The sequence below is a fragment of the Thalassophryne amazonica genome, chromosome 22, assembly GCF_902500255.1.
Source record: "Thalassophryne amazonica chromosome 22, fThaAma1.1, whole genome shotgun sequence".
NCBI lineage: Eukaryota > Metazoa > Chordata > Actinopteri > Batrachoidiformes > Batrachoididae > Thalassophryne > Thalassophryne amazonica.
This window is the reverse complement of record NC_047124.1, coordinates 18487538-18502731: the sequence shown is the minus strand read 5'-3', so window position 1 is coordinate 18502731 and position 15194 is coordinate 18487538. Positions and strand designations below refer to the sequence as shown.

The following is a 15194-nucleotide window of genomic DNA, read 5'->3' as shown; positions in this document are numbered from 1 at the left end:
TATGTGTGCCATGTTCAGTGCAATTTGAAGTGGAAAAACCTACATTTTGACCTTTGAACCCAATTACCTTGACACCAATGAATGTCCTTTGGCAATTTTAACCTTGCCACAGCAATTGGTTGATTTCAGACTGAAAAACAAGTCAAAATTTAGAACTTTGACTCCAATTACCATGACCTTTGCTAAAACAAGCCCTTTATTGGCCAATTCTAGGGGCCAACCTTCATCCACATGCCAGGATTGGTGGAAATTGGCCACTTGTTCTTTTCTTCATTAATCTCTTGTTTTGGTTATAAAAGTGGCAGCACATTGTTCTCCTTCTTACACAGGTTGATGACCAATGAAAACATCCTAGGTCACAAAATAAATGCCTTAAAAAGTGCCATGAGCAGTACCAGCAGTCCAGTCATCATCTCTCTGGATGCTCTGGTGAAGCTGATGAGTTTGCAGCTCCCCATCATCCCTGCAGTCATTGTGCAGACAGACAAGCCGTGGATGAACTCTGAAGACAAATGTAGCATAAAGTCAGGTGCTGATAGACACGCGGCTGCTCACAGTGAATGAAACAACACATAGACTTTAGCTACGTGTGGAAAAAGTGATGTCTAACCACCCAAAGAGAGACAAAACTTGATGTTATGGAGTAAATAGCAGTAACAGTAGTAGTCAGTAAACCAGTATTTCTGATATTTTTATTTTTTCAAATTGTTTTTTACTTTTACTTCTGATACTCTATGTGCTGCTATCCAATGTTGCTGGAACTGAAAATTTCCCTGAGGGAGTCTTCCCAAGAGATTAATAAAGTTCTGTCTAATCTAATGTAATCTAATCTGAGGCCTACTGGAAATAACGGTGTCACCAACAGTGACTATTGTTTTAGCTAGCCAGCTGATTTGAAAACATTCTGACCTACCAAAACATTAACTGTTCTAAAAACATTTTTATAAATTTTCAGTCTTTTGGACAAGAATACTGGATTGCACAAATACACTGCTCTTTTGGAATTTGGACCTTCAGACCAATGGCCCTTCGGAATAATGATTCATCCCATATATACTTATAGCAAACTTGCTAGCATGGTCTACTCACTACTCCATACACCTACAAAAGCATCAGCTATTTTAAAAGTAAATATTACATTTTCAGGAAGTTATACAATAATGCAAGATAGCAAAAAAAAAAAAAAAAAGCACTCCCTTTAGATTATCAGATTATCACATTTTCAAGCAGCTGTAAAATAATAGTACACTGCTTTAAATAATTTAGCACTTAGCAAGCTAGCTATTGTGGCCTGCTCACTACTCTATGCTATATTCTTTTATATTGGCTTCCTGTTAATTCTAGAATAGAATTTAAAATTCTTCTTCTTACTTATAAGGTTTTGAATAATCAGGTCCCATCTTATCTTAGGGACCTCGTACTACCATATTACCCCATTAGAGCGCTTCACTCTCAGACTGCAGGCTTACTTGTAGTTCCTAGGGTTTGTAAGAGTAGAATGGGAGGCAGAGCCTTCAGCTTTCAGGCTCCTCTCCTGTGGAACCAGCTCCCAATTCAGATCAGGGAGACAGATACCCTCTCTACTTTTAAGATTAGGCTTAAAACTTTCCTTTTCGCTAAAGCTTATAGTTAGGGCTGGATCAGGTGACCCTGGACCATCCCTTGGTTATGCTGCTTTAGACGTAGATTGTGGGGGGGTTCCCATGATGCACTGTTTCTTTCTCTTTTTGCTCCGTATGCATCACTCTGCATTTAATCATTAGTGATTGATCTCTGCTCCCCTCCACAGCATGTCTTTTTCCTGTTTTTTTCCCTCAGCCCCAACCAGTCTCAGCAGAAGACTGCCCCTCCCTGAGCCTGGTTCTGCTGGAGGTTTCTTCCTGTTAAAAGGGAGTTTTTCCTTCCCACTGTGGCCAAGTGCTTGCTCATAGGGGGTCGTTTTGACCGTTGGGGTTTTTCATAATTATTGTATGGCCTTGCCTTACAATATGGAGCGCCTTGGGGCAACTGTTTGTTGTGATTTGGCGCTATATAAGAAAAAAGTTGATTGATTGATTGAATATACAAAGTCTGACCTATTAAAGCATAAACTATTCTAAAAACAGGCTGAATTTTGAGTCAGTTATAAGAAAATACTTGATAGTACAAATGTAGCTTCCTGAAGTAACTGTTAATTACTGCAACATATTTTGGCCAACTTTTCTGCGGTAGTTTATTTATATAAAATTCCGGCATACTGACGCATAAACCATTCTTAAAAATAGACACATACAGCAGATACATTTTCTATTTTCTGTTAGCTAGCTATTACAATTATTTTTTAAAGCTTGGTGAGTGAGCTAGTTAGCTATCATGGCCTTCTCACTACCATATGCTATAAATTCAATCTCATAGTGACAGAGGTGGCTAGGATACTCCATTTCTGATACGCTACTTGATATTATAAATGTATGCCCGACATTAGTCTTAAAAACTGATTTATATAATTTTAGTATGGTTTCAGACAACATTGTATCATACAAATACAGTCCCCTTCACATAATTATGATTCACTTATTTTTGGTAAACAGTTGCCGCAGGTACTGGCTACCATGGCCAACTCACGACAATATTGCTAGCTTACAGCAGTTGCTGAACATTCTCTAAAATTATAGGCTGTGAAAGTATAAACAAAACATGAAAACAGATCAGTATAATTCGCAGTCTGCTGTAAAACAACATAACATTTTACTTAACAGTAAATTTATTTTATAGCTTGCATATGCGCTTGCCAAATTAGCATACAGATGACTTGGAAATTAGCCCACTCAGTTCATTTGCATGAAAATTATATTCTGCAAATATATGTTTAAACATGACAACAGGCCGCTCCCCGGTTAGTAATTTTATTAGTTGAACCTTGCAGTTATATGTCATATATTTGTGTAGCTCAACACAAGAACTGTAGCACCACGTTTGTAGCTCCTTCTATGAATTTGCCTCGTCAATTCAGAATGCAACTTCAACATTAGTAAAATACTGAAAGGATGAAATATTGTTGAAAATAAAGAATTTTTTATTCAATAGATTGCTTAAATATGTTACAATAATTTCATCAATGTTGCTATGCAATTATTTCTTTTCAAAATATAAAGCAGCACTCACGACATAATTTGTCATTCTTTCAGCATTTTCACAATCATAAACGTCAGACGAGGATGATCCATGAAATGGCCCTGTGTGAGTGGGTGATGAGGACAATTGGTTATATATCTGTGCGTATTAGCCATACTATAAAAATCAACCAGTGTAAAGTGGAATCAGGAACAGAAAATGTCAGATGGAGTTTTACAACATAAAAGAAGAAGTCTGATCATGAAACATGGCTGTTTTTAAAAGGCAACTTCCTTCACTGGGTATCTGCACTAAACAAACATTTATACGTGCATCATCAATGACAACAATCGGGCAATGATACAGCGCACACCCACTCCTCTACATCCAATGACTGCATTTTAAACATCCCCAATCTATTATATATATATATATATATATATATATATATATATATATATATATATATATATATATATACACACACACATATATATCAACGTACCTTAGGCAATATTATCCAGAAACACATTGTTCGGTTTTATGCAGATGATACAAGACAAGATCAGTCAGTGAACTAAACTTCAAGCATGTTTTGCAGACATGAAGCTGTGAGTGAACTTCAAGATTATACTTTCAAACACACAAAAATCCTGTCTAATCATATAACTACTTTAGATGGCATTGCCTTGGACTCCACCATAACTGTAAAGAATCTTGCACTCACCTTTTGATCAGGATAGGTCTTTTAGTACCTGCATAAAACATATTTATAGGATTACCTTATTCCACATGAGCACTTTGCTCCCTGAGTGCAGGTTTATTGTGTATAACCATTTACTAGATTGGTTAAACCAGATGTCAGGATCCCTTGAATTGAATATTGAATTCATCTGATGTCATTCTGCCATACCACACATGCTACGTTTTAACCTTAGCAAAATGCCTGGACTTCCCCCACCTACCCAACCAACATTACTGCACCCTCCTCAGAGAAACAACACCATCATACTCTAAATTTCTTAATTGTCAGTTTCGGGATAGAATTTCAACTTAATTTGTGCCTTGAATGTTAGTAGACTTCATGCTATGCACAAGCTTTCCAACACCAGGATTATGGTGGTTTTGCATCAGACCTATGGAGCGACTACTACACTACAAGAGAGCTGACATTGGACTGAAGGCCAATCTGACTGCATTGTGTGGACTTTTTTCAACTTTGTATACAGCACTAGTATCCCCAATTTCGTTGTACCCCCCGTACAATGACAGTAAAGACTATTCTATTCTAGTAGACTCTATGCCTTGTGCTAGTAGACGCTACACTTTGCCCAAACCTTCCAACAACAGGTTTTTGCCAACTACACTCCAGTCTGAACTGAAATTGCCTGGGTTGATTTCTTTTAACGTCTTCCGGTCCATCTTAAGAGATGACAGACGGAATTCTTTTGCACATTGCCCGTGTTACTAATTCTAGATCGTTTTATCCTATTCCTCATTACGACCAAGCTGATTATTTTTTCTGTATATTACTTGTTACAACGATCAAGTTTTTTCTGTATATTATTTGTACTTTTATTTGTTTTTAATGTTATCATGACAACGTTAACCTGCCTATCATGATGTGTGCTGCTGCCTTTCTTGGGCAGGTGACCCTTGTAAGAGGTTTCGATCTCAATGGGCTTTTTATCTGGTTCAATAAAGGTTGTTGTTATTATCATTACTCAACAGGAGAGTTGACATCACGTGAAAGTCAACCTGTCCGCAAAGTGTGGACTTTTTTCAACTTTGTGTTCAATGCTAGTAGACTCTATGCTTTGCGCTACACTAGAATTATGGTTTGCGCTACGCTAGGATTATGGTTCCCTAAAGGGAGCTCACTTTGTTGCTTTATTCCTTGTATTTACAGGATTTTGGACAGAACTGATCAACGGTCAAGACTAATCAGAACAATATATTATGGCATAGCTGAATCACAAACCATTAATTAGCATGGATCTGCAAGTCCTGAGTGTTGCACTTTACCAAAGGTTTCCTGTAAATGTGTGTAGGATTTTGATGCGCTCTCATATACATACCACTGAGTCGTAACGTTGTTCTAATTCGGAGGTGCAACGAACACTTCTGCTTCCCCTCGCACATCATGACTGTTGAGAGGCTGACGTTTTTGATGACAGAGGAGCTGTTGAAACCGTTAGGAACGCTTCGACATAGAGCCGGAAACCAGTCTACAGAGAACCAAGTCAGAAAACAAAAATACAGTTTAAATGCTCAGGAGTGGACTAAAGTTGTCAGGGCCCCCTAGGCTAAAGCCCGGGTAAGCCTGTGCATTAGCCCGCCCATGCACATATTAATCAAAATTACACAAGGGAAATTTTTTTTACAGATATCTTCATGTATTTTTAGTTGTCTCTGTTGTCATTGTTTCAATTCAGTAACATATAAAAATAAGAGCACATGGGTGTGACAGCATATTTTTTTCTTTCATGCTCTGAAAGTAAAATACGTTATGAATGCCTTGTTCTTTTTTGTTCTTCCTTAGTTATCCTTGAAGATTAACACAAAACAGAGATTTTGTATATCATGCTGCGTGCACACCCTGCATGATGTTGTTTTTCACATGCAGAATGCATGAATTTTTATTATTATTATTTGTAGAATACTGCAAAAAATATGACATTTTGACCTCAGAAGTCGAACATTGCACGCTCATATGTGTGCGTGCACGAGTGTAGATGGAGCTGAACTCACAGTGTGGCTTCGACGTGCACTGAAGGCCCTGCAAAGAGAAGGAAAGAGGTGCTGAAGGGAGGGCCTGTGAAATATGTTGTCATGAATCATTTCCAACATCATTAAACTACAGCGTTTTTCAAGCAGAACAAAAGGCACATGAAAGGGGATTCCCAAACATCAAGCATCTTTGTACATCCTCATTGCCGCTTGCGGTGAAACACACCCCGTTTTCATTTCACTTGCAACATGCTCAGGCTTTTATGAGTGCAGGGAGGTTAAAAACATACACAGTGCCTTCCAAAATGTTTGGGCCACTTGGTATTGCATGTATTTTCATTTGTTTATGCCATTTCAGATACAAAATGTAAGTCAGGCTTCTCAATATAAAAAATTTCTAAAATTGTCTTCCTTAAACTCAAAGCAAATCGCTACAACTTCATCTAAATTAATTGCAAATATAAAAGCCAGTATGATGGGTTGCATATGTAATGGAACACTTTGATATAATACCTGTAAATAATCAGTTTTATTGCGTTTTATACAGACAAGTCAGGGGATGGATACATGTACATTTCCAAGTCACTGAATATGTCTTGGATTTTATTTACATCAGTTATGAAGAAATACAAACAGTAATGCACTCTGTGGTAAATTTGTGTAGAGTAGACAATTCTCAAAAACTGCAAGAAGGAGAACAGTGAGGCAAGCCACCAAGACAACCCAGAACAAGTTATAGGCTTATGTGGCTGTGATTGGGGAAATTGTGCATAGTGCATGCTTTGCATTTTGTATCACCAGCTTCATGATGAAGTGGTGTTGAGGAGGATTTTCTTAAAAAGAAGATCTGAAAGTTCAGCTACAATTTGCCAGAAGTTGCATCTGAGATGCAAGCCTAGATTTGATGTTTTGGTGAAAGAAAATACCAAGTGGGCCAATACCTTTGGGGAGCACTGTATTTCTGCAAGTTTTTCATAAAATTTTCTTATTAATCACCCCATACCAAAAAGGAATTGCTTTTAGTTTTGTTTTTGTAAATGACTTATTTTATGTATTTATTGATCCCTCAAAATGATATCCAGTGGATTGCAAAATATTAGGAACCCTTGACTTTTACATAGTTAATTTTTTTTACATTAAATTTAAAAAGATCCAGGCTTCTCTGTAGGGAAATTTCTAAAAAGAATTATGCCCTTTAATAGAGCAGTGTCTCTTCAATGGCATAGAAATTAAATAAAAAATAATCAAATCCAAAATAAATAGAATGCATACGTCTGAGCACCCTATAGCATAACTCAACAAAATCATCCCGAAATCACATTTATGTCCAGTTTTCTTCAGACAAGTACATTTTTCTGGAGATTTGTGCATGTGCGACACAAGTGAAGGAAGCCACCAAGACACCTAAGAAAACCCAGTCTCACGCTAGTTCGTGATGGCATCACAAAAAGTGATTTAATATATTCGTTTGTGATACCGACCCAAAAAAATGTAACACAAAATTTTCTGCAGTGGGTAGTTCTTAAAAACTCAGTGGTTGTGCAAGTACGACAGTAATGAGGGGAGCCACCAAGACAAACCACCAGTTCCTGATGGCATCACAAAAACTAATTTAATCTATTTCATTTGTGATACCGTCACAAAATATGTCCCATTTTTGTGGCGGTATCACAAAATTTGGGGTTGGGGGGGGGGGGGGGGTTAAGGTTAGCCTTAGGGTTAAAAGTAGTGAACAAAACTCGACAACATCACAAAAGTGTGACGCATTTGGTACCATGAAGGGAAAAAAAGTGTCAGCTTGTGGTGCCCAAGACCACTCTAAAAGAGGTATAGGCTTCGGTGGCTGTGACTGGAGAAACTGTGAATAGTGTAACTTTTGGCTTACACAGGTACAAGGTAGAGTGGAAATTGATTTTGACTGAAGAAAACATAAAAGCCCCAACTTTTTGAACTGCAGTGTAAATATGAACTCTGAGCTCTCTCTAATCACACCCACAGATACCAAGTTATTAATATTTTAATGAATTTCTATCATGTCAACACTTGTTTTCACTGAAATTTTAATAAAAAGAACCTTGAATTGTTGAATATGATATAAAGAAATTTTAATGTGTGAAAGGTCATGGGTGCCAAACCTTTGCATACCAGTGTAAATGTCACCAAATAAGATCTTAGCTATAATCATATCGTGCCATGAAATTATTCTGAGTCATTACATGAGTCATACGAGTTCTTTTTGTGCTACAATACAATAGGTCATGAAGAACTTTCAAGGAAGTAAAAATGCTTTGTTCATGCCTAACTATTGTGTGTGTGTGTGGGGGGGGGGGGGGGTGACACCCTTACACTCATTATATTTAATACATAATGAGCATTATAGCCCTAAGAAGAAAGAAAGGGTAGCATTAGTTTAACTTGAGGTTGTACAATGTATTTTTCATAATATACCTGTTTATAGTAACCCTGCACAGATGGTTCAAGTCATTAACGTGACACATTGTCCCCTTTTTATTTAAAAAAGAAAAGTTTTTGCCTTCTTAATATTATTTTGAACACACTGTATAGCAAAGAATAAAATAAATCCAAAATCAAGCGATATAAATAACACAGGTAACAACATAAAATATATTGTGAATCTCTCTGCACTGAAAAAAAAGAGAATGTTTGAACCAACTTAAAGCGTTGCAATTTGTAAAAACCTGAATGAATTAAAATGTTTGAACTTAAGTTTGTGAGTTGATTTAACTTACAAATTTAAGTTCAAACAACTTAATTCATTCAGGTTTTTACACATTGCAACACTTTTTTAAGTTGGTTCAAACATTCTCTTTTTTCAGTGTGGTAAGTTAGTTAAACCAACTAACGTCCAGTTTTGTTTTTGTTTTTTTGTTTGTTTTTTTTACTTTATGGAAAAATGAACTGCAAAGTGGCCGTTGAATCTTCATTTAACGTTAAATATTCCCTATAGAAATGTAACAATATTACCTGCATTATATGTTTTAGGTGATTATAAAACACAAGAACTACACTACTGCCATTTTAAAGTTTGACAAATGTGTTTGGAGTTCACTCAGAGCTCTACAACAGGTGCAGTATTCACACCCATATGGTTTCTTTTCAAGCTATTTTTAGAAAAGGGGATTTCTATCATACGGCACATTTGTCAAATGAGTAAAGAACTCAAAAGCTTCACTGATATTGTTTAAGGTTGGGAAGTCAACTTGCCTTTCTAGACATTACTTAGTTCAACTTAGGCTAACAATATTACAAAGTGATATGTTAAGTTTAACCATGGTTTGAATTACAGGGATAGCCTGGAGTCTTGTCCAGGATGTACCACGCCTTGCACCCTATGACTGCTGGGATAGGCTCCAGCACCCCATGACCCTTAACCGGAGTAGGTGGGTATAGAGAATGGATGGATGGATGAATTACAGGGCGTACTGAGGGGTCTGACCCCCAAAACAGGCAAAAACAACAGTTGGGGGAGGGGGGTTCCAACAATTTATATAGCCGTCTTACCTTTAATTGAGAATTTGGCAAAATATTCCCCCTATAAATGTCTGGACAGATCTTGTAATAGAATATAAGACACCCCTAAAGTGGGCCATACCATTTCATTATCATCATCATTGCAACCTGCTCATTTGATTCAGTGTGTAGTGTAAACTACGGACACATCCGCTACAAAGGACAGAGACAAGCACTTGGCTTTGTCACTTGATGGGTGTGTCCGCTACGTCTCTTTAAGATGTCTTTTAAAATCAGTTCAGAGGAGTTTTCTGTTTACAAAAACAGTGTTTTTAGATTGAGAAGTGTTTATTTCTCACCAACTTTAACAACACATATTCAAAACATAGTGCATTCATACAGATACACAGCTATTTCTGAGCTTTTTCCACCATCTTGGATTATTTTGTTCGTGTGAACAACCAGCTGATGTTACGCTGCTTCAGGTCTATTTTGGCCGCACCTAGCTGGTGGCAGGGCAACCGTCATCTCTTCCTGCTGCAAAGCGCCAACTCTGATTAAAAATGAATGGCAAATCATCACTTTGCCTGTCTCTTGCTGTCACTTGTAGCTAACGTGGCTGCGGCTTAAGCCAGAGGATACTGTTGTAGGTTCATGTACGCTACTAGCTAGTTTGTCGAATACACTTTACTTTTTTATCTTCAGAGGTTCTGAAATAGATTACGTCACATTTCTACTGATAAATAATGCTAGCGTTAGCTCGTTTGCAATTTTTTCTTTAGTTACAGTTTAACTAGCTAACATTAGCAAGCTAAAGCTAACATTTCCCTTACACAACACTAGCTAACTGAGATTAATATTCCTCAGATTATCACTGTATAATTCACACTGAGAATTATACAGTGATAATCTGAGGAACTAATTTAAAATTGCTATTCAAATCAATTCATACTTTCAAGCCACTTAAAATGTCTGTTACACTCAAAAGGATAATCACTGAAAAAAAAAAAAAAATAACAGCCCTTCCTCATGCTAACTATCTGGTTTTATCAGGTTGCATGTTATGCTCCAAAACACAATATACTAAATGAGTTGTCAGGGATCGCAGCGCTAATCTTTTAGTTAATAGACAACCTGTTCCACCATATAAGCCAGAACTGACAAACAAATGAAAGTGGAATAGTCATCACACCATTTACCATCCAGCCAGGACACTATCCATTTCCTACTCCATTCTACTACCATTCTCCATTCTACCTTTCCTATTCCTATTCCATTAAGCGCCTGTCCAATTTTACAATATATATTGCAAGAAATCATAAAATGTAAGAATATGTTGATAACTACCATCATTGTAAGGTTTCGGAAAAGACCATTTGAATTCATTTAGAGCTGCGTTACGGGTTGTCTACCGCATTTACTTTTCAGCAATTGTTTCGTACGATAGTTGTCAATTTGAGAAAAGTTAGTTGATTGCTAACAATGTTGTAGTGTGACTCTGGAAATAAAAACAAGTGAACGTCTCCTTTAAATACACTGAGCTTTAAAATCGCAGTTGATATGAACCAAAAATGTAAGTTAGTCAAACTTTAACGTATCACTTTGAGTACAGCTGTTCACCAAGTATGATTCAATTAATGTCTTTAAATTGCGTAAATTAAAAAAAAAAAAACAGCATCTAATTATACTTTTTTTTAAATTTAACACCTTGTATTTTTACAGTGTACCATCAATAGAAAATATTATGAATGCAGTGTTACCAACACCGGTTGCATCAGCAGGCAAAGGATATTCACAGTATTCTGAGATCAAGGTGTACTTTAAGTATGAGGATGCTTTTTTACCTGAGAGCACTTGATGCCGCAGGTCTCTATCCTCTGCACGGCCCCGCTCTGAGCTGCAGCTTCATTCGCCCACTGACACATAATCAAAGCAAACAGCAGGATCATTGTGTCACTCCTCGGCACAGGTCTGTCGCCTGGTTGAGTTGCTGAGTAGTGAAGTGTTTTCTGTTTAATTGCTCACGAATGTGGGTGTCATCCATTTATGGTAGATGGGACGAGCCACATTCAAAGTAAATAGCGCACATGGGGTGGGGCCTGAGCTGAGCAACACTGAATTCATGCGTGTGACAAATACTATTTTTATGTCCAGTGCGCGTGCTTTCCCTGTCAGCACTTCCAATCACGCTCAGTGAGTGCGATGTAACAGTAAGTACAATTATACGTCCTTGTTCGCTGCTTATTGCTCACAGGCATCTGACACACTGCCAATGTTTTGGTTGGGTGTCATCACCGTGACCTATAATTATGTGCAACCCGTACAAAAAAAAAAGCAAGAATACCAGTCCAAATCTATATCTGGATTTCCTGGAAAAGCACAAATAATTCACAAAATACCACTTGTTTGTATTTATAGTGTCGTAAGCAGTTTTGAAACATTGCCAAGTGTTTCACTTAATACTTCGTGTTTCAAAGCAGTGCTCTAATTTTTCTGAAGCAGTTGTACTGTTTTGTGCGTCTAACAATAGCGATCCATCTTCAGAAGCCAAAGGTTCGTTTGGTTTTGAATTATTTACTCATAGTGGTTCCGCTGCCATTGAAGTGTTTCAGTCAATTTCAAACCAGTGTAACTTTTGAATCAAGTGTATCATTTTGTAGAGTGAGACTTTTGAAACAGCAAGTTGTTTTCTGAAATCATTTATTCATTTGGTCTTTTGAACATTTCTTCATGGTGCTCCCACTCCCAGTGTAGTGCTTCAAGTGATTTCAAAATAGTAATTTTTTTTTTTTTTTTTTTTTTTTTTTTTAGCATTTCTACCATTTTGTATAATGAACCTTTTGAAACAGCAAATCATTTTTTGAAATCATTGATTCATTTGGTTTTTTAACATTTTTCTATAGTCACTCCACTGCCAGTGTACGGTTTCAAGTATTTTCAAAACTGTGTATTATTTTTTTTTTTTTTTTTAGTGGATTGTGTCATTTTGTATATTGAGCTTTTTGAAACAGCAAGTTGTGTGAACTCATGGGTTCTTTAGAGCACTTTAACCATTTGTTCATTGTGGTCACTGCCATTGTTGTGTTTCAGTCCATTACAAAATCGTGACTTTTTTTTTAATCAACTGTGTCATTGGCTATATTGAGCTTTTTGAAACATCAAGTCACTTTCTGAAACCACTGATACATTTGGTCTTTCAAGGACTTCATAGTGGTCCAACTGCATTTGTAGTGTTTCACTTGTTTCCAAACCAATGTAGCTTTTCTGAATCAGTTGTGCCATTTTGAATATTGAGCATTTTGATTCAGTAAGTCACTTTCTGAAGTAATTAGGTCATTTGGTATTTCAAGCTTTTCAAAAATAGTGGCACCACTGCAGTTGAAACATTTTAAGCCATTTGAAACATTAAGTCATTTTTGACAGCAACTGTTAGTTCACACGGCATTTCAAAACAATTACATCATTTTTATTTTGAGTGTTTCAAAAGAGCAAATTATTTTCTGATGTCATTTGTGTTGTTCCAGTATTTTGAAACAGTGGATCCATTGCAACATAGGCAGCACGAAACACTGAATTATTCTCTGAACCTAGTGCTTCGAAGTAATGCTGTTTTATTTTGGCACTTGAGGGATTGGAGGTCATTAAATGTCAAGGATGTGATTTGAGGAAAATATTCCAGACATCTGTGGCGGAGGTGTCAGAGAGGAGGATACCGAGGAAGCTGCTCAGCATCCTGGACAGCACCTCCCACCCCCTGTATGCCACATTGATGTCTTGTCAGAGCACCTTCAACCATAGACTGACCCCTGAGGTGCACCACAGAAAGTCTTTCCTACCTGTGGCAATCAGACTGTATAATTCCTCCCTCTTCCGCAGGATGAATGCATAATTAAGTTATTCAGAGTAAATTTGTTACACTTATTGTAACAAAAAAAAAAAAAAAACCCACATTGTTCACTGTTTCTGTACTCTGGCGAGATAATTCCTGCTGTGCCGACTGTTTTTCCAATAAAAACGTAAGAGACCAGCAACCACGCACATGCAGACAGGAAGTCTTGCACTTGCAAAAATATGCATATCAACAGTTGGAAAATGAAACAGAACCTAATAATAACTAATAAGTAGTTCACGTGTTTGGCACTTCTTGTCAGTCAAAATGATAGTGACTTAGTGTACAGTTTGGTCAAAGATCTTTCACGGGACATGATTTTGTAAAGTGGTTTAAATAATGATACATACCACCTTGTGTGGCTGTTTGATTCCAGTTGGTTCAACTTGTCCATCTGGTTTTGTGGCATGGCTCCATCTACTGGGGGCTTTCGTATATTACAGCAAGTGTGACGGCGGCCAGCAGGAGTCGCTGGGCAATAGTAGTCAGTAAACCTCACTCCCCAATAGCAAAAAAGGAGTCTCGCTTTTTCCAGAGCCCAGCAATGGTGTTGGGGGTCTACATGGTCATAGACAAAATGATAAAAAATGTTTGGGTTTTCCGTCCATTAAATTGCAGACTGTTATCAATTCAAATTTGTATATGATGGACATCACACCACATATGAAGGAAATCCATTTAGTGGTTTCTGAGTTTTGGTCAGAAGATTACATCCATTGATTGTTGATATAAAGGGATGACTGAAAAGTTTTGAGCCTGACCCAGAAAAGTAGGGTGTGGTTTTCCATCTTTTGCATTCTGAGAAACCAACATTTCTCTTGAGAATGGGTGAAATGTTGCAAGCAATTTTTCAGTGAAGCGAGTGGGGGTGTGTCAAATTGGCAAAACGGACAAAGTTGGTGGGTGTACTGTGATTCAGTATCTCATGATAAAGGGAATGTCTCCGAAGGAGAGCCATGAGAACTTGGTCATGACATTAGAGGAGGATGCCCCGTCTTGTGCTACAATTAAATGCTGGTCAGCTGAATACAAGAGGGGCAGAACAACCGCTGAAGATAGATCAAGATCAGGAAGACCCAGAACTGCCACCTTGAGCGATATGATCCAGAAGATCCATGATATGGTCCTTGCAGATGTAGCGGCTGCACTCTGCATTGTGTTGTTATGACTTCGCCCATTCACTCCCCTCGGGATATGAACTCACGATCTCCGGCATGGGAGTTGGACTCTAACCAGAAGGCTAAAACCCAGGGCTCTGGCCTTGTGAACAGAGAATCCTTTTGAACCGTTGGGAGTGAGGTTTAACTAAGTACATCTGCACAGCGACACCCGCTGGCCTCTGTTACACAGACAGATGAGTAAGTGAGCGTCACACAGCCAGTACTGTAGGCATTTCCCAGGAGTTCATTCAGTTCCGAGAGAAGAACTGGGAATGACAAAACCTTCTGTACAATGGGTCCCAAGGCTTCTCACAGCCAATTAGTAACTCACAAGGTTCCAGAGGTCCGGGGAGACTCTGACTTTTTGAGGCAGATCTGGATAACTTCATATGGGAATTCATGACCATGGACACGACCTGGGTCCATCACTTTGCACCGGAGCCCAAACAGTCGAAGCAATGGAAGCATTATGCAAGTGGGTTCTCCCCGCCGAAGAAAGCCAAAGCTGTCTCATCTGGTGGAAAGGTCATGGTGTCTGTCTTCTGGGATGCTGAGGGCATCACAATGGTGGACGATCTCCAGAAGGAACAGATCACCAGTGGGGTTGATTATGCTTTTGCAACAACTACGTACAAGTCAAAATTAAGCAGAAGTGACGTGGAATGCACTGAGGAGGTGTTCTGTTTCAAAAGGACAGTGGCCCGGTTCAGACGTCCATCATCGTAATAGATGACAATCACGAATGTGACCTTATTCTCAGGATTTGGCTGGTTTGGACTTCCATATGTTTTCAAACATGAAACGGCATCTTGCTGGAAGTCAGTGTCATATCTGTAGTGGATGACGTCCTT

At 38.1% G+C, this 15194-nt stretch overlaps 1 protein-coding gene and 1 long non-coding RNA gene across 2 annotated transcripts in view; both read right to left on the bottom strand.

Annotated features, from left to right (window-relative positions):
* il17rel (interleukin 17 receptor E-like) overlaps positions 1-11337 on the bottom strand; it is a 41930-nt gene extending 30593 nt beyond the window's left edge. The window contains exons 1-4 of the mRNA XM_034163823.1: positions 11139-11337; positions 5845-5872; positions 5172-5321; positions 396-502 (exon numbers count right to left, since the gene is read on the bottom strand). Of these exons, the coding sequence (XP_034019714.1) occupies positions 396-502; positions 5172-5321; positions 5845-5872; positions 11139-11243 (390 nt within the window). The 5' untranslated portion in view covers positions 11244-11337. The remainder of the gene's footprint in view (positions 1-395; positions 503-5171; positions 5322-5844; positions 5873-11138) is intronic.
* Positions 1-15194, bottom strand: part of LOC117504367 — a 251091-nt gene that overhangs the window by 36137 nt on the left and 199760 nt on the right. The window lies entirely within an intron of this gene.